Source organism: Ruditapes philippinarum, unplaced genomic scaffold, assembly GCF_026571515.1.
Source record: "Ruditapes philippinarum isolate M1 unplaced genomic scaffold, ASM2657151v2 ctg2663_1_1_1_1, whole genome shotgun sequence".
Taxonomy (NCBI): Eukaryota; Metazoa; Mollusca; class Bivalvia; order Venerida; family Veneridae; genus Ruditapes; species Ruditapes philippinarum.
Genome location: NW_026852429.1, coordinates 79,244 through 100,358, shown reverse-complemented (window position 1 = coordinate 100,358; position 21,115 = coordinate 79,244). Strand labels below are relative to the sequence as shown.

At 33.6% G+C, this 21,115-nt stretch overlaps 2 protein-coding genes across 2 annotated transcripts; both read left to right on the top strand.

Moving 5' to 3' along the window:
* The first annotated feature begins 3,375 nt into the window (after positions 1-3,375).
* LOC132760159 (uncharacterized) lies at positions 3,376-6,053 on the top strand. Its single transcript, XM_060752073.1, has 2 exons — positions 3,376-3,472; positions 3,721-6,053. The coding sequence occupies exon 2, from the start codon at positions 3,727-3,729 to the stop codon at positions 5,587-5,589; it is 1,863 nt and encodes a 620-aa protein (XP_060608056.1). The 5' UTR covers positions 3,376-3,472; positions 3,721-3,726; the 3' UTR covers positions 5,590-6,053.
* Positions 6,054-15,713: 9,660 nt separating this feature from the next.
* Positions 15,714-19,149, top strand: LOC132760195 (hairy/enhancer-of-split related with YRPW motif protein 1-like). Its single transcript, XM_060752115.1, has 4 exons — positions 15,714-16,223; positions 16,606-16,701; positions 16,929-17,016; positions 17,300-19,149. The coding sequence occupies exons 1-4, from the start codon at positions 16,173-16,175 to the stop codon at positions 18,067-18,069; spliced, it is 1,005 nt and encodes a 334-aa protein (XP_060608098.1). The 5' UTR covers positions 15,714-16,172; the 3' UTR covers positions 18,070-19,149.
* Positions 19,150-21,115: the final 1,966 nt, after the last annotated feature.

Below are 21,115 nucleotides of genomic sequence, written 5' to 3'. Positions count from 1 at the left end.
TTACTCACACACAGTGCAATCAATGGCAGTTTCAAAAAACCTGTCAGACATACGCTTAGATTTTTCACAAACTTAATTCAAAATTTATTACTTGTTTATGCTTGATATTCAACATTTTAACCTCAATTCGGAGAGTTTAATTACATTTAAAGCTACCAAAATGTTTAGTTTCGGGTTAATACACAAATATACTGATCATTTCCTACATACAAAAACAAAGAAGTACAATGACAGAGAAATATCAAAAGTGTTCAGTACCTTCAAAAAACACAGTGTCTTTGTTAATCAATAAATTTGACCAGGGCCATTATATCGTCCCGTTAGAGCTATTCAGTGCGTAGCGCTGCACTATATTTGTCGTTCGAAAATAAAGCAATTTTTGACGATTATTTGTCAGCGTATAGAAAAAGTATTTCAAGTTCTTTTAAGAACTAGCCAATGACTATTAGTAAGAGATTTTCCTGATAAAACTAAATTTCAACGATTTTCTGATCAGCATTTAAATTATTTTTTCAAACATGTGCTACTCTTTTACGTTTTCAGATGAATTTTGTTGTTGTGTTTGTTTTGTTGTATTTTTGTTTTGCTTTTTTTCCCTTAAAAATATGTTTTCGAAAAAGATTGTTTTAAATCTATATGTATGGGGAACATAAGAAGAACTCGTACAACGGGCAAGAAAGAAGAAGATGGTAGTCAAGAATTACAAAATTTAAAAAAAATTGTCTGACCTTAGAATATTATGACATTTCAAGTTTGCGTGATGATTGTGACGAATGCTACTTAAAACAATTCGAAACGTCTTAAGAAATAATGAGGTTAAGATGCAATAGAAAATAAGTGTTATATTATATAATATGTTCCTTGAAAATTAGTATTAAAAATATATTATCATCTAAATGATTACAGGAAAAAAACTTAGATATGACTAAGTATAGATGTTTACAATATTTTGTCTTATTATTAATGCTTCTCGTATAAATTTGCATAGTTTAATTACTACGACTTCATAAGTTCTATAAATTTAACAACACTTGGTCTGCAAAAAAAGAATTTGTTAATATAACGTTTTCGGATTTGATTATATGCTGAACAGATACAAATAAAATGATATTCATCTTCTAGATCACTACTTGTACATATTGCGCAATGTCTTTGATTTTGTTCAATTCTATTTTTACAATAGTGGCCTGATTCAATAAGATAGATCAGGGTCTTTCAAATATTTGAAAGACCCTTGATATATACATTTAAAATCTGAGATACATACATGTAGATATTTTTTACTGTTAAATCAAGTTTCCTTTGACATGTCCAGTTTTGATTATTGTTTCCTTCATGTTTTCTATACGTTTCCTTCATGAAATAAAGTGTCATCATCATCATCATCATCATCATCATCATCAATATCATCATCAATATTATTATTATCATTATTATTATTATTATTATTATTATTATTATTATTATTATTATTATTATTATTATTATTGTTGTTATTGTCGTTGTTGTTGTTCTTGTTGTTGTTGTTGTTTTTGTTGTTGTTGTATTACAAATCAAAATGAGAAAAAATGAAGAGACGGTAAATAAGTGGTGCTATCGGGACTCCGTATTCGATCATTAGGTTATTGAAACATTAAACGGTCCTGTAGTTTTACAATGTACACGAATGTGTAACGTATATCCCCCAAATTATTAGCTTGTTCATTTTCCTAATGAATTAAATCTTTGTCAGCGTATCTTTATTCAGCTAAATTTTAGGTGATTAAGTCTTTTGTATTCGGATTGCTTTTTGTTGATCCTATAAGATATGAAACTAAAGATTAGGACTGTTTATTCTTAACCCTTGAAAACGCTGACTTATGTATTCATTAATAGCATTTTAATAAATGTGCGCGATAAAACATTCTTTGTAAAATAAAGAAAAAAACTTATTAATATGGGCAAAACAAGGGTATTAATACTTAAAGGTTAACTTTTGTGCGATTACGGTGTATGCAGGTTAATTCGGTTAAGGTGTCTGTCTCTCTACGCAGATATGTTGGTTCGGTTAAGGTGTCTGTCTCTCAATGCAGATATGTTGGTTCCGTTAAGGTGTTTTTCTTCCAACGCAGATATGTTGGTTCGGTTAAGGTGTCTGTCTCTCTACGCAGATATGTTGGTTCGGTTAAGGTGTCTGTCTCTCAATGCAGATATGTTGGTTCCGTTAAGGTGTTTTTCTTCCAACGCAGATATGTTGGTTCGGTTAAGGTGTCTGTCTCTCTACGCAGATATGTTGGTTCCGTTAAGGTGTCTGTCTCTCAATGCAGATATGTTGGTTCCGTTAAGGTGTTTTTCTTCCAACGCAGATATGTTGGTTCGGTTAAGGCGTCTGTTTCTCAACGCAGATATGTTGGTTCCGTTAAGGTGTCTGTCTTTCAACGCAGATATGTTGGTTCCGTTAAGGTGTTTTTCTTCCAACGCAGATATGTTGGTTCGGTTAAGGCGTTTTTCTTTCAACGCAGATATGTTTGTTCGGTTAAGGCGTTTTTCTTTCAACGCAGATATGTTGGTTCGGTTAAGGCGTTTTTCTTTCAACGCAGATATGTTGGTTCGGTTAAGGCGTCTTTCTCTCAACGCACATAGGATGGTTCGGTTTAGGTGTGTCTGTCTTTCAACGCAGCAAGGTTTGTTCGAGTCCTTAGATTCGGGCCACGTTCATTTTTTACTTAATCACTCCAGTACTAATTAATGCCGGAAAACGGATTCGAGCCGGGCTTTTATAGATTTTAACTACATTTTTTATTAGAACCATTCATACATCACATCATACTTTGTTTTAGTTATTCAGTTGTCTCCAGATATTGAGTCAGATGTCACACGGATGGGTTACTTGCGTTGCTATTTGTCTGTAACGTATAACCCGCCTCAAACTTTCCATTCAGGGTGTTAAGAAAAAGAAAGTTTCTGTGAATCGCATTGTGAAAACAATATCGTTGTTGAAATGAAATATGCATCATAAAAACACAGTCTGACTTTAAAATAAGTTATATGAATTTATATATTAATCCATTTAGAGATACATTTCTTCAAAACAGTGTGAATAGACGGAGCATTTTGTTTACTTTCTATTTTGTTGAACACTGTCTACACCTATTTTCTAGTTTAATCATTTTTGTTCCAAATAGTATACATGAATATTTACATAAAAGTAGTCCACAAATGCTTTTTGTACAATTGAAAAGGATGAGAACGAAAGAAAAGTATTATAGAATTCTTCTCCTTTAGCGGACTATATGGCAGTATTGTTTGAACACGTATGTATGTCTTTATGTTTGTCCAACGTGTTTAGATACACCCTTGTGAATATCAATAACGTTTTAAGAAGAACAAATGATCAATTAATCAAAATGTAACGTTATATCTATGTTACTATAGTTAAAGTAATTAGGAAACAAACAGACATACATTTGGAAAGGAATGAATTAATACTAAAGTAAGTTCATAACAGTATATTCTTAAAAGCTTTTCCTTATTTATACTCGAATATTAATTTAATTCTGGTATATATTTGTGTTGTTTTATTAATTTTCGTGAAAGAACAAATACCTTTAATCGGAAATGAGCTTTACGTTTGCTACATATTTTGATACACTTTCGATATCACTAAATGTAAAATGTGTTAGCTATATAATTATAAAGATCTAAAATTCATATCTTTAATTCCATCTATTTGATTTTCAGGACAAAATGTCGGTTTTTGCCTATAAGTCGCATTCATCGAAACCTGTAAAATGTTCAATATGTGAAGAATCCGTGAAATCTCCAAAACAACTGCCATGCGACCACATGTTTTGTTCCGACTGTATAAATCGTCAGATTTCGCGACTATCTATGCTACTTGACGCACGAGAGAAGGTGACAATCGTTTGCCCATACTGCCGTGATTTCTTTCTTTCTTCTATAAGCTTCCTACAAACTGGCCAGCGTCGGTGTAAATCCAGTCGACCAAATGTGTCGTCTGATACGAAAACCAAAGTGGCTGGCGACCGGAAGGCAGAAAGGTGCCAGCCATGCGCAGATGGCTCACATTACGAGCTCGCGACATTCTGGTGCCAGAATTGTTCCGAATATATGTGCTCAACCTGCGCTAAATATCACTGCGCGATGAAAATGTCTAAAAGTCACGTGGTTAAAACAATTCGCGACAAGGAGCGGTATGAACATGTTGAAACAAAGATCTACGAAACGAAACGACCCAATTCAGCCAGGACATCAAAAGATGCCAGACATCCGTTTCCAAAAGATGCTATCCGGTTGTACTGTGAACCATGTAATTCTAGAAATAGAACAAAGGTTGCAAAACACATATGTGAAGTATGTAGTGAACAATTGTGTGAAGACTGTACAAAATGTCATAGAAGTATGAAAATGTCAAAATCACACAAATTGATGTCCGTGAAAGATGCTTTGTGTGAACAAAAATCACAATATAGCTTGGACCTTAAATGTGACAAACATTACAAAGAGCCATTAAGTCTATTCTGTAAACGTTGCCAAACATCATGCTGTGCTATCTGTGCGTTATCCGACCACGTTTATTGCAAAACAAATCTGGAATCCGGATCAAAAAGCAAACCATTGGAAAAACCTAAAGAAGAACCTAATAAAAAAAGAGTTTCCTATGCCTGGGGTATAAAAGATGTTAAGGATCTTGACAAAGGAAAGACATTAGGTGCTGACACAAATCGAGAAATTGTAGAAAAGAGTAAGAAAGAAGTAGCTGCAAAAATCAAGATTGCAGACAAAAGAATGGATGTACGGAAAGGTAGATTAGAAGTTGATTCACCGTTTGAAAACGACTGGGTAATTTCAATGGTTGTTTTATCAAACGGTGATATATTACTGCTCCAACTTTATGATACCAAGTTGAAAATGATGGATTCACTGGGAAACATGATCGCCGAATGCACATTATATGGAAACCCCTGGTCAGTTGGAGTGTACAATGACTCCTTAGCCGTGGTCACTTTCACCGACCGGAAACAGTTACAACTTATCAACGTTTCAAAAAGCGGATTGGAAGCCGGGAAGTTAATCAACACGCGCCACAGATGTTTGGCTGTATGTTTCGCGAGGAACTTGATCGCTGCCACGTGCTGGGAAGGTTGCGTTCATCTGTTAAACATATCCGGTCAGGAAGTAGCCGTCATCGACAAGAATACGGCTGGTCAAAGGCTTTTTACTAACCCAGAATTCATTGCTGCGGATAAATTGGGAACTACTTTGTATGTCACGGACTATAAACGTCATAGTGTTACTGGCTTGAAATTGTTACCAAATAAGATTGACAACAAACCGGCGTTCGTATTCACTCACCGGGACCTGAAAGGACCGAAAGGCGTTACCGTAGACAAAGAGGGCGTGCTCTATGTCTCCGGTATGGACAATAGAAATATATTTCGAATTTCATCTACCGGCGAGCTGCTCCAAATATACAGACGAAGAGAGGATACGGAATATTATGAAGCTATAGCCGTATCGTCAACTGGTGACAAGCTGTTTGTGTCCGCGTATGAAGACAACACAATATGCGTACTTAGGTTAAAATGATGAAAATCCCTTATTATAATTATGAGCATTTAGATCAGTCTTATCACGTTTAATTTCCAATCAAATAACGTTTCTGTATCAGATCAATTTGGTTATGTTATGTATCTAAACTGGTTGTATCTCAACCAGGATCAAATCAATCCATTTCGGTAGTGTCAAATCAAATCAAACAACGTTTTAATATGCAATCAAGCCTATTCATATGTGATTGTATCTAGACAATTCCAATCAAAACATTTCTAATATTTCTATATATAGTTAAAACAATCTATTGAATAGAACCTTGGTAAATGAGTTTTAAGTTAAACCTGTTTGAATATTATAATGCTAGCGTTGATGGTGTAGGCTGTGTCACAAGTGAAATGTTATACGAGCAGTCCCACAAGTCTGTGTACTGTTCATAACACGTGCTTTGTTATTCAGATACTGCACTAATACTGTGCCTTAAATGACATGATTTTGACATGGCATAATTAGATGTTCAGATGCATGTGTTTATTGTTCTATAGCAGTACTTTGTTAGTGTGTGGGTGGGGAGATTGTGTTATTATAATGTTGACACTGCCTTCACGTCTATATATATGTGCCAGATGTTAATTGTATTTTCTTTATATATCTTTGTAAAATTTTATATTTGAATTAAAATTAAAAATTGAAAAAAATCACGTCATGATTGTACATATCGCTGGAATGTGAACTTGTGTTTTGTCAGCATCTGTTTTTTACAAAGTGTGATACAAACAAACATGTTCAAATGTACCAAAATTATCTTTCATTCATTCATTCATTCATTCATTCATTCATTTATTCATTCATTTATTCACTCACCCACTCAGTCATTCATTCATTCATTCATCCATTCATTCATTCATTCATTCATTCACTCTTTATCTATTTATTTTTTCATTGTAATACATAAACTAGGCAACAAAACCCTTGTGGAAGCGTTCACAAATTTGACAATGATATGATGTACCTTAGTTTTTTAAACAATTCCTGACACAAAAAGCCATTTGAGCCGCGTCATGACAAAACCAACATAATGGGTTTGCGACCAGCATGGATCCGGACCAGCCTGCGCATCCGCGCAGTCTGATCAGGATCCATGCTGTTCGCTATCAGTTTTTCTACTTGTAATAGAGTTGGTAAGCGAACAGCATGGATCCTGATCAGACTGCGCGGATGCGCAGGCTGGTCTTGATCCATGCTGGTCGCAAACCCACTATGTTGGTTTTGTTGTGACGCGGCTCATTTAACCCTTTTTTCTACTCTAGTCCTTTGCATAAAACAAAACCATGGTATTATATAAACACAATATAACAATAATTAAATGTGTGTCCCATGAAATTATGACACAAAGGAATATACATGTATTTTGCTGAAAAATGAATAGCTAATGCTGCAAACTTTTGGTAAACATATTTGCAGTAGCCCTAAGACTCTTCCAAAGAGGCTTAACCAGGATATTCTATAGCGTGGCATTGAATTCTATAAAGTGCAACCATGACATATAAATGACCTCTTTACCAGAATCATTTTGTTACTTAGTGAGTTTGACTAGCACACGTACGGTTTAAATGTCGCATGTCGACTTTCTGCTTTTACTGGTGGAGGGAGTGCCAGTGTGCATTTAAGCCAAAAAGAGACACCTTAAAAGAACCATCGAACGTTGGCTTGCTGTTCTGTAAAAAATATACAGATATAAAAGCTAGTTGATTGACATAATTGTTAAACCTGTCGTGTTTGACAAAATTTATAAAGCTTTAGTCGAATCAAATAATTATTTTGGTATGTCACTACTTTGTAGGTATCCTGTTTAGGAATTCAGATTTTAATTTGCTTATGTAACCGTTAATAACGTGCAATTATTGTAGCTGAAAGGGCCCCCACTGAAGTTTTTTTACGTGGTTGGACTGGATTTTTTTTTTCGAGTTTTGTGATCCATTTAATGTAGATTTAGAGTCCTTGACCAATAAATATTGTGCAACTTTTCATATCATTCCCACGCCACGTTTTCTAGGATATTCATTGTCCAAAATGACCCAAAACTAAAAAGCGTTGCAACGTTTTTATACTAAAATCGGGCTAGCATTTGCACAAAAATCGATATTCAATTTAATTTTGAGTATATTTCTCTATATTTCTTTGCAGACTTCTCCAATTTAAGTGCTTTACTGAATCTGAATTTCAAACTTTATATTTTTAGGCTTTTTCCCTTCAGTGGAGCTCCTTTAAAAGCTAAATGTAAATCCCAATAGTTTCAGTCGTATAATTATTATCTCTTTACGACATTCCTCGCAAGATCAAATTTTCCCATTTCAATAAGGGAAATAATAATATCTTCACTAAAACCATTATTTTCCAGCAGATTATTTCCCTTTATTTGTTCAGTTTTATTCCTCAGGAGAACCATTAACAAGTTACCTAGTACAATATAACCACCTCCGTGAAGGGTTAGAGTCGATGACTTCTAATCCAGTTACCTCTCTGGCGTGGGTTTGATCCCCGGGAGATGCTTTGGTAGTTTAGCACGGAGGAAGGTAGTCTAGTACTGGTGTAACTCTCCAGGAATGATGGTTAGTAAACTACCCGCCTATATGACTGAAATACTGTTGGGAAAAGGCGACAAAACCTTGTACAATAACATGCAATGTGCCTATATGCTATCTCATCATCGTTGTCGTCGTAGTTATCGTTGTTGGTGTCGTCGTTGTCGGTGGGCTGCTGCTACTATTGTTTTGCTGCTGCTGTTTTGTTGTTGTTGTTGTTGTTGTTGCTACTGCTACTGCTGCTGCTTTTATTGTTGAAGTTGTGATTGCTGTTATTGTTGATGGTGATGTTGATATTGCTGCACTTGCTATTGCAATTATTGTTGTTATTGATGTTGATGACGATGATCGATGATGTTAATGTTATTGTTGTTGTTGCTGCTTCTGCAGTATAGCGACTTTCCAGCTGTTCTTGTGACGTAATGACTTTTGTGCACTATTTTAGCCACAAGCGGGCACCTAAGTAGACTTCACTGGTGGCGAAGTGAAACGGTTATTTGGGATATCGTCGTGTGTTTAGCAGACTATTTGGAATAGATTAGATGTTAAAATTTCGAGAAAGAGTATAATACATTTAAACCCCGTTCATGGGAACACTTGTAGTTCTGAAAAACCAATGATCTTAAAGTGAATGGTGTTAATTTCGGATCGTCTTCAAACTATATGTTGGCGTCAACAGCTACCTGGAGTCATGATATCGATGATAGAGAAGCAGACACGTCAAAAGAACCACCGAACCTCCGTAAGCTGCCTGGATGACACCCTTAGATTTCAAACTCATTGGCAGGATTGTGATATGTTTATTCTAAATTGAAATGTGATACAATTTGGAGTACATGTATTTTGGAAACAAATTCAACGTTCTTTTTCTATATATATTTATTTTACCATTTTTAGAAACAGATTTTTACACATATTACTTTTAATTTGCATCTTAATACATGTACTGCATACATATTTATCAACCTTATTTGAAAATTTGTTTCTCTTGATGTTTGTCTACACTTCAAATGTAATAGCATGATTTTTAACACATTCAATACACAAAACATCATAAGAATCTGTCCACTGTTGTTTGGTTTGACTTAATGTAACATTAAAAAAGTACATGTAATAACATTGATACATGTAGTTCCTCGAGCATTATCAGAGGTTGAAACAAATTCATTTAGGTCTTTACACAGATAGTATACTTTCAACAGTGAGATCCACTTCTTGATCACACACATAATCATCATCATCATCATCATCACGACCATCATCATCATCATCATTATCATCATCATCACGACCAACATCATCAGCATCATCATTATCATCATCATCATCATCACCATCACCATTATTATCATCATCATCATCATCATCATCATGGAGACCATCATCATTATCATCATCATCATCGAAACCACCACCATCATCATCATCATTATCATCATCATCATCATCACGACCATCATTATCATCATGAACAACAATATTTTCCTGAACATCCTCATTTCTAAGTACAAACTAAATATCAATACCTTCCCAAATTTCATCTACGTCATCACAAACGTGTATGTCAGCATTCACATCGACGTATTCTTTTGCGTTCATTTCTTTGTTTAGTACAATTTTTCCATTGAAAACTCTCATAAGTTTCACAAGTTCACTTACTGGAATATCATCATCAAATTCCTCAGTACCACACCAATCAGTGTTTCTATGGAAAGTTATTCCACGTATTTCGAAGCGCTTTTCATAACCTTTGACGTTGTGTCTCTCACAGAGGCACTCAGCCATTGAATATCTTTTTTTTTTTTAGTATTTCGATTTATTTTATCGTCTATTTTGGAAATAATTATTCTGAGAGGACATTTCTATTCAAGCAGGGGGGTGGGGGGATTCACCCCTATTTATTTTGGAGAATTCCCCCCTATATTTTCAGAGGCAGGGGGGAATTTTACATAGAGAAAGAAGGAAAAAATCAACAAATGTAATAAATTCTCACTTTTCGATAAAAATCCCCCTTTTTTCAAATCCTAGAATAGACACTGTAAGATTCTTATAGTGTTTTTTATTACATATCCACTTGTCAAGTGATTGTAGTTTTGCAGTTTGTATTGGCAGGCAAGCACACAACTTTAACATTGTAAAGTTTCAGTTCATGTGAATGAGATGGGGCATTTTGTAATTACACGAGAATATTGCGCCCAGAACGTTTCATTTTCATGACAAATAATTGTATCCAATCTGTGAACAATGCACTTGTCATCCACGCCTTACTGTTGTGTTTCAATTTTACTGGTAGATTATATATATATTTAAATTTCTTAGACAGATATGGCTGCTTCATTCAAGACGTCACAAAATCCTCTTCCATATTGAAACACAACATCACGGTTATTCTTTCCTAGGATTTCTTCCCTCATTTGCAGTCTTGACCACGTACAGATAATGGTTGCGGAAATACAGTTCTACCTCGTCCATATTGTACACATCACAAGGTGTATGATCCTTTGTGAATTTTGGAACTCGTCAACAGTCTCCTGACAATTAGTTTCTATTTCTTCATCCTACGCAGTGTGTATTGTCTCAACGACATGGAGGTACTAATATACCATCCCTTAGAGGCTTTGAACTTTCCATCTGATATGTTGGTCAACATCAACATCGTTGGTGTACATAAAAGTTTTTTTCTTGAAGTATTGGTACACTGATACTTACATATTAAGCATTTATATATTACCTGAAAACCTAGTTCCATTTCAAATGTTCTATATGTGAGCTCTTGCACAAACGATTTCTTTCCTGATTACATTTACATTCATACCCATCATTTACAGCTTTTCGTTTCAAGACAGGTTGAACCTGAAACTATTTGAATGATTTATTAGTCCTTATCTAAAGAGATACATTTTGTAAAACAAACATACTTGTACCAAAATAAACTAAAATATAGCCTGCATTTATTATTTTTTTATTAATTTGATGGGCACATTTCTTTTATCATTATCATGCTTGTATTCTGATTATGTATAATCGTGTAACAACTTGTCTTGTCTTGAGAACTTTACAATGAGATAACGTTGGCATTTTAATAGTGCATAACGAGGTTACATAAATGATATAGCCTCGGTGCAAATTTCGAGTAAGTACGCTGATGCACAACTTGAGCTTAGTTACGGGACATTTCAACATTTCATCTTCGTGAATTCACAATTTTAACATATTGAATTCATTAGGTTAAAATCGTGAATTCGTGAAGTTGAAATATTGAATGCGTGAATTTGAAATAGTGAATTCATGAAAGTGAAATCGGGAATTCATAAAGTTGAAATGTCCCTACCGGTCTTTCGTACTTAGTAGATTACTACCCATTTCTTGGTCCACCGGGTAAACACTTGTGGATCTATTTCTGAAATGAACGACTTTGCTAGTTTGAGTGAACTTTGCTGGAAGATTTGCAGAAATTGTTTGAGTATTTATAAATGAGCCGCGTCACGACAAAACCAACATAGTGCGTTTGCGACCAGCATGGATCCAGACCAGCCTGCGCATCCGCGCAGTCTGATCAGGATCCATGCTGTTCGCTTACTAACCCTATTACAAGTAGAGAAACTGATAGCGAACAGCATGGATCCTGATCAGACTGCGCGGATGCGCAGGCTGGTCTGGATCCATGCTGGTCGCAAACGCACTTTGTTGGTTTTGTCGTGTCGCTTCTCAAATGTATGTTCACGTTCGAGCTGCAACAACAGCAGAAGTGGCACTTGTGTCGTATTACCCCCAATATATTGTGTCGCACTTATAATAGAAAAGCTATTATTGTCTTGAAATTCGGTTACAAGGGAGATAATTACATGATTTTTCTTCGCTGAATACTATACTGACTTATTTGTCTATATATTTTGTGCTAAAGTATTTTTTATGAATGAATCAAAGATTTCGTTCTGTCATATTTTATTTTTGTTTATGTTTGTTGAGACAGAAATGGACCACATATATAAGATAACTAAAACAGTCCAAATTTCTTTATCGATAATCTACAAAATCAAGATAAGGGCAAAAATATGTGAAGAAAAAAATCTTGAGTACTAAATCTAGTAACACGATCTATTCTTTTTACCGTATGAAGCACTTATCAGGGCCAATTATATAAGTCTAAAGTACTTTGATTTGTATAACTGATACTGTCAACACGTTTTTTGTAATTTCCACTTCATCTTGACCCCACTTGGCACACAACAAGTTCGGCTCCATTAGTGGGTGTGCTTGGTTGCCTTTTTACTCATTTGTTCGATTAAAACAGTTTGTTTTTTAACTTGATTATTTTGATGAATCGAGTGCATTTCATAATATCGTCTGGGTGAAAAATTCACGTGTTATAAGTGAAATAGCCGAATTTACCGGTGAGATATGGAGTATATTTCACTGACTCATAATGAAAATACAATGAAGACCCATTATTCAGCAAAGAATAAGCTTTGAATTTTATTTAACTGTTTTAAAACAATCATCTTATTGAAGTGAATTTATATTTTATTCTTAGAAAAATGTTGGAAGCCTTATCAAGGAATATAACAATTCCATACATTCGCTTTAATAAAAAAATAGCATTTGTCTATTAAAATGTATGCAATATAAACTACAGTATAATACACTATGCTGTATCCGCTTAAATAGATTAAAAGGAAAATTAAATAAGCTTTGAAAAGTATAAAATTATTCAGTTAGGAGAAAAATATCTCCTTAATGGTGATATTCTCGATATTGCGCGATATTTGAATAGTAAAGACGACGTTGGTAAATTCTGGGAATATTTTTTCTTCGGATCGTCGGGGTTAAACTGTTTTAACTGTTTTTGTTGCTGTTGTTGTTTTTTGTTGTTTTTGTTGGGGGGGAGGGGGGTTTGAGCAACTTGAAGTGAGTTAAAAAAAATTGAAACTGCCTTTAGCTTTAAACCAGAGTTATATTATACAATCCCATACCTGCAACGTTTTGTTACAGCGCAGTTTTGTTGAGTATCTTTTTGCTGAAAGCTATCTTCTTAAACTGCCCATACGCGTTAAATGTTTCATATTTACTGTAAATGCATGATATGCATAGAATGTAACTGATGAGTCAAAACCGGAAGTGGTATACGTGCAGAGTGTGATTTTGTTGTCATGTTATTAAATACGCGTTATAGAAAATACGCCTTATATGGTTTCCGAAAAAAAAAAACCTTCAGTGGGTAATGTATGCGGCAAACATTTAACAAAAAGTAAAACAAAACACAACAATAAGTGGTTTTATAAAAAAAAAAAAAAAATATATATATATATATATATATATATATATATATATATATATATATATATATATATATATATATATATATATATATAACCGTCATTTAAACATCAATAAATGACTGTCATGTCAACATATTCAGCGCACGGAAAGCCTTTGACCCTTTTAAAATAATTACTAACTGAATAGCGCTCAATGCAGACCATGATCGTGATCTGGCTCTCCACTGGTCGCATGGGTAAATGGTCGCGAGTCAGATACCCTGCCGGTCATATTTGAAGACCATATGCTCTTATGCTCGTCACCCAGTATCAAAGTTTGAAGTTCTTTCTTCGTGAATGTTTGTCTGGCAAGTAAGCATGGAGAACTTTAAAAAAGGAAATAAAAAGAACGTACTATTCCGCGAATGTTTTAACAGAATTACTATTCTTATTGTGCAAAATGACCCAAAATTTAAAGCGTTGCAACGTTTTCCGAGAATAGCGCAATTACAAGATTTTCAATTTAATCTGAGTATATAATATCATTCTGTTTTAAGTACCCCAGTGATCTATGTAAATAAATTAAAATTTTATGTTTTTATGCTGTTTTGGACCTCATTGGGGTTCCTTTAAATATCGAAGAAGTTTACTTAAAACAAATGTGAAACAAGTAATAATTATAAAATGTAAGCAAATTCATGTTGAAAATTCGTTAAAGATCCCACCAACTTTCTAAGCTGATTTCAATTCTGTGGTGGTGGTGTTGTTGTCGTTGTTGTTGTTGCATTCAATACGAAAAGAATTTCCATTGGCCATTTTAGAATTGCAAACTGAAATCGCTCATTCTTAGATCATTCTAAAATAAAATGTAAAGGATAGTTCTTATCAACAGCTCTGAAATAAAGTGTAAGGGATAGTTTTTGCCACTATAAAACAAAATATTATAAATAAAGGATAGTTCTAAAATAAAATGTACAAGAATGAAGACAATTCTTTAACTTTTTGTTAAATTTGTAAATGATTACAAAATTTATAAAGTCAAACGTAAAACAAGTTAAAGAGACACCTAAAATAGAAGTTATCATACTATGAAAATCATCAATACAGATATGCTATTAATTTAATTCCAATGTTTACAAAATGGGCATTTTCTATGCTATATTATGTCATTGTTATGCAAGCATTTGCTAACATTTCTTTTTTGTATTGAAAACTTAGAAAGAAATAATTTTTTATGCTCACCAGTTTTACTTCGACTGAGTATTTTTTAAAGATACTTCTTGTTACAAGTAATTAAACTTGCTTTTAGTCAAATCGAGATGCATTAAAATATTTTAGTCACGACGTTATGATCCGTAAAATAATTGTGATCTCACGACACGCGAACCTGCAATCGGAACATCTCGGCTATTATCAATAATAACTTATCCTTATCCGAAGTTTGACGGAAAGGGCCGAGAAGAACACATTGAATTTCTTAAATGCACTGGTCAACCTGCCTACCAGAGCCTGGTCAGATTGGTGGTAAAGGCTGGTCACTTCCGATTTCTGCTAAAACAATTATGCTGTTTTTATCTATTTATTTTCTTTCTTTCTTTCATTATTTATTTATTAATCATTTCTTTTATATTTTGTATTAATATAAATATTTGTTGGTTTTTTGTTTCATTAAACGTGCCAGAAAACAAAACATTCGCTTCTATCTTTTGTGATAATCAAAAGTCCCACGGGTGAAATAAAAATCGGTATTTGAACTTTTAAGATCATCACAATTTAAATGTTCAGTTTTCACAATTTTACATGTATGCTAAATTTTAAAGTCAATTTGTTTGTAATGATTTAACAAAGGGGACTGTCTAATGTTTTACAAAAACCTGAGATTTTCTCAGAGTTTCCCAGGAACGTGGATGCATGAGTTTTATCAGATTAAATAAAAGGCACAGAAAACTTCAAAAGAACCAAAATCCGTTATCTAAATATACGGTAAATTTCTTTACTAAAATACGGGCTGGAAATCGCTGTTCTTTTATTGAAAAATAATAACATGCCCTCAAAATAGTTCGGTATTGTGCCAGTATTATTTGCTAACAAAATTCAAACCATATGTGTTTGTAATTTAAGTAAATGTCGTATTATACTAGTATGTCCTTTTCGACAATAAGTTTATAGTTTAAACAGTTTTTCCCACGCTCGCGAATAAATACTTGAATACGCTCACGTTACTGGCGCGGGCCTTGTACAATACGTTTCGTATAATTATAGGACCGCCGAAAGATAAACATTATTGTTAACATAAGTAGGTATTAGCACGGTGGTTTTCTTTTGGTCAGGAAAATTGCTATTTTTGATGGTTTAGCAAAATACTTCAAAAATAGGCGTACCTTTCCCATGCTTCGGAATGTTTCCAACACGTCTTACCAAATATCGGCGCGCGTGCGGTCACTTTAGTTCGTTTGTTGTTAATTATAATTGACAGAGAAAAGGCGGTGCCCAACGCATTTCGTCCAATGAAATTCGCGCGACCACTTGTTAATTGAAAATGAAACCGTTTGATTGGTGAATGATAAGGTAGCCGATCGTGGGAAAAAGTAATTGAGAAAATTCTCATTGCTACAATAAATCGTTTCGTTTATGAGTGAAATTTCAAAAGTGCAACAATCTACATGAGCAACAGGTTGTCAGTAGATTCTGGGAATTTTATAAAGATAAAGAACTTGTGATACACAAAACAATAGTTTATTAACAAATAATCATCTTAAACAACATTTATTCAATTATGGATGAAATGGCTAGTGAGAAAAAAGAAAAAGTGACCCCAACACGTAGGGTGAGTACAGCTTATTTAACAAGTAAAAAAATCCTATTCAGTTACACAAAATATTATATTTCTCTTTGCATTCTTTAATTCGAAAATTTATATAAGTCTGATGTAAAGCGTTTATGATTTAAATATATAATTTTTAATTTTTATTTTGTTTAAACACCATACAACTGTGATGATGCACAACTTTGTCTCAAAGGCTTTGAATTTTGTTTCAAAATTATTGTTTTATCTTAAAGATTATGATATCCTAAAGAACTCTCTATTATTGTATTAATTCAAACTTAAAATCATACTTAAAACTATATATATAATGGATGTTAAATGGAACGTTTTAATGTGGCATTGCACTTATTTAAAACTATCAAATTATTTCTTATTTTTACAGACGAATAAGCCACTTATGGAGAAAAGACGTCGAGCTAGAATCAATGATTGTCTCGTGCAACTGAAAAGTCTCGTGCTGCAAGCAATGAATAAAGACGTAAGTTACCTCCCTTACACCTTGACAGTTGTTTTTTTTGCAGACGAGAATTTTTTTAAAAGTTTACTTCATTTGACAGTTTAGCCAATCAATGTGTTTATGAAATTTAAATCATTTCTCTGAAATATATTTTATGTACTTTAAATATAATTTTCCATTTTACTAAATTCTAAAGAAAAAACAAGTGCACTGATTTTTATACAAAATATTTTCATTCGTTTTTGCAGACGACACAATATTCTAAGTTGGAGAAGGCGGACATATTGGAAATGACGGTGAAACATCTGAAGTTGGTCCAGCGTCAGCAGATGACGGGTATGTACATGTATAAGTTAAAACATACATTCATATTTGCAGTTAAAACAAAGTAATATTTGATATACGTCACGTGACATTACAAGGAAAAATATAAATGTTACGCTTGTGTTATTTAAAATGCAAAGTGCATGAAGCCGAAGTATATACATTTGTATTTTAATATCTGTTCGTGTAAATATTTGCAAAAATATAATGTTTACGCTTGGTAATATTTAAAGCTGTATTGCTTGTGTTTCTATAAATGCATTATTGTAATGTCATTGTTTTTTGCCTTTTTTAGCTGCTATGGCATCAGATCCAAATGTAATCAGCAAATATCGAGCTGGGTTCAATGAGTGTGCGGCTGAAATTTCACGTTATTTGGATACCGTGAACGGCGGCAATCCAGAACTTAAGGGACGTGTAATGAACTATTTGGCCAACAGTATGATGCAGTTTCCCGTCATTCCGGTGTACCAGGGCGTCGTGCCACCGTATCATGTACAAATGACGTCACCAGCAACGTCACATGCAGGATTTTGTATGCCACCATACGGAAACAACGTCTTCAACTCGCAACATCAACATCCTCAAACTCACCAAAACAAGCATAATCGTGATTATCTCCCTTACTCCCACAACATAGAAACTTCTGTCAAACAAGAATCAACGCCAGTGAACGTCAACGTTGAGTTTCCTTCACGTGTTACGTCACAAACAACGTCACCTATTAGGCATATTCCCTCCCCTTGTGACTCTGACAGTGGATTAAGTGATAGTTCGTTCTCACATGACGAAAATGGAAATTATTCTCAATTCAATATTAACCAAGATCTTCGAAATGAAAACGATTCTAGGCAATCTGAGTTATACAAAAGTAATGAAAGTAACCGTGCTGTCCCTTGTTACAAATATGACCATAGTAGATTAAGTCCGAAACGAAAACAAAATGTGTGCAATGAAAGTGCTCAAAAACGATTCCGCTCCAGTGAAAACTTGACATTGGAAAATGTGACAGTAAAACCTGAACGTGATGCACGTGAAAACGACCCAATGTGGCGTCCCTGGTGATATGTTATGATATGTAACCACGTGCCTTACTTTTGTTATATTGTTAAAGAATTAATAGTTACGTTTTTATGTATGTGACTTCCCTGTAGTGCTTTAAGTGTGATGAGAAATTCGGAAACAGTATTATATTTTGTTGATACATTTAACAATGAGACATGTTTTACAAGGAAAATAATTTACAAGGAGAATTTATAAACTGTTTGGACTTCTTTGAAAATTCATGTGCACTTTGGACCTTTTCTTATAATATGTTAAATAGTTATATTGATATCGCTATGTTTTGAAAAAGACTATCAATTCATTTCATTCACATTTTTTACCTTTCCGTCAAATTACATTTGTTCACTATTTAAATACATGCACCGTGACGTCTTTGCAGAAATTGTTAAGTGATTAAGTTTCACCAATATGTGTGACTATTTAATAACTTAACCATGCGCACCGTTGTTTTTGTTATAAATTTATAAAGCTGCTGAATAATAAAAAATGTCACGAGAAGAACAATGAATGTAATGTTTGCAACAATGGCATGCGCAGGATTCCGTACTTTATTAATAACTTTAAGGTCTGACAGACCTTTTAAACATGAAAATGTGACATTTTAGAACTAAGTTATTTGCAAAAATAATAAAGAAATATACTAAGAATGAATTGAAAATCGTATTTCTGTGAGACTCTAAGCTTTTTTGAGCAAAAGGCATTCTTTTAACGTTTTTTCATGTCTGGGCCATTTTCACAATTTAAATTTAAAATTCTGGGGAAAAAACAGAGTGAGTGAATTATCTAAAATTCTGCATGCAAGTTATTTGTCCAGAAGAACAGCAAATGGAACATAAATCTCAAAGAAAAATATTAAACTCTTAAATGTTGTCCCTTTAATTAGTTATAATGTTTATGACTAAATAAGAACTGATCTTTGTTTTCTGTTATGTAGCTATTTTTTACTACATTGTAATAGTATCGACGATTTCTTTGAGTATATTATAGAAAGAAAAATGTTATTTTGAAAAGTTGTTTTAAACATGTGTTATATTTTATGAACTGCTCATGTGATAAAAGTATTAAAATATATGAAAGAAATACAGACTTTTGTTATTTTGAAAAAAATGCGTCTACATTCTAAACAAAATTCTTGTCTTACTTTAAGACTTGCATCATTTTTTTTAAGACCAGACCTACGTGGAACGGCTCTAGGATGGAGCAAAGTATGCACCAAAAACAAACTTATTGGAACTAGTGAAGAGTCCGCTCCCTGCAACTTAGCAGAACTAATTTTGTATGTGAAGAAACATTGATGTGGCCCCTATAATGCTCGAACCCTAGCCAGAACAACAAGGCCACCGCTTCATTACATTTTAAGGTTTAGATTGAACTGCTGATTGGTAATAAGATAGCCAGTGTTTCTGGATTTGATCTTAAAGGCCCATTATGAGCCAAAATAGTTTCATTTTATTTTCTCAAAAGCTTTTTATTTGTGTTGCCTTTTCAAAGTTTCCAGAAAATAACTAATTAGCCATTTGTTTGAATCGATTTTTGCTTCTGTTGCTACAGATATAGTGATTTTGTACGAAAGTCAAAATACTATTTTGTTTACATTTTGCTACGTTTTTTTTACCCATAATCTTACATTCTTTAGGTAACAAGTATCTAACCTGCTTTAAAACCATTATTTTAACACTGTAAAACTCGTGCGTGTCCATTCTAAATAAGAAAAAAAACAATCGTTTCTAAGGCATAATGTGCCTTTAACCACTTTTCTACAAACTAACTCATTTGAAACTGTTGGGCATTAAAGGCACACTCAGTCTAAGCAATAACTACGCTTTTTCCTCTGAAGAAAATACAAGTCCATGTTTTATAATATTTTAATTAATTATTAAAACTAAGAGCATGTAGTGAAGAACGTGGCGTTGGATGTGAAATAATTTGTCATAGTAAAATCGTAAATAAAATGGTATTGTGTACAGAATACTGTCTACTGTAACTTTACAGAACACCAAAAATAAAAGATTGTTGAGAAATAACAATAATAGATTTAAGAGCATAACGGGCCATTAAATACAATAGATTATTGGCACCAAAAACTAGCCATATCAGGGTCATTCTCCAATATAATAAGAGACACAAAAAAACTTTTACTATAATTTTAAAAACAGGCACCTAAATAATTTTCTTTTTTCTTTATCATATTTTTGTCGAGTTATTTGAAATTACTTCTGTAAGATGTACATGTCTGCGGAGTTCCAATATAATAATTATTTATATAAAGAAAAATCGACAACGTAAGGGCAAAAGGTTAAAATGTCTTAAATAATTGAATAAAATCTAATACTCGTTCAGCTTCCTCTATCCCCGCTGAGCTAATCGGCTTTACTCGGTATGAATCCGCGCTTAAAGCAACCACCTATTACATTGGAATAACATCGCGGTTTTGAATGGCTGTCAACCGCAAAATATTTTATAAAAAATCTATTACCACAGGCTGCATAATTTTAAATCATACTGTCGTAGTTAAGAATACACCATTTTGTTGCGTAATAATGTATGCTTGATCATTAGGGGTGTTTTCAAAAAAAATATTGATAAGAAATCGATAGCAATCTTTGTTAACTAGTATTTCTTTCCAGACTAAAACCCCAGGGTGTCATCGTCTTAGTAAAACAATGATAAAATCTACATACAATTTTCTCAAGGACATTTGACGCCGCTATATACCCTGTCTTTAATTATGCAGTATATACATCCTACCCTTTTATTATTTTTAGATCAAGATAGGCCAGGAAATTAAACAGGCGTTGTAATTCATTTTTCCACGGACCGTCCGCAGGGTTTTGATTTATCTTAACGGCACCGGCGCACGGCACGTTGTTCAATCAAAATGACGTAAATATAGCCTTATCACTAAGTGATCAACCATTACTTATCAATTAGCCATTCCTTATGCACGGGGGAGGAAGTGTTACACGAAGGATGGAGTTCTTATGATAACTTGTTTGGAGTTCTTATGATAACTGTCACGGAGTTCCTGGAAAACGTTACGGATTTC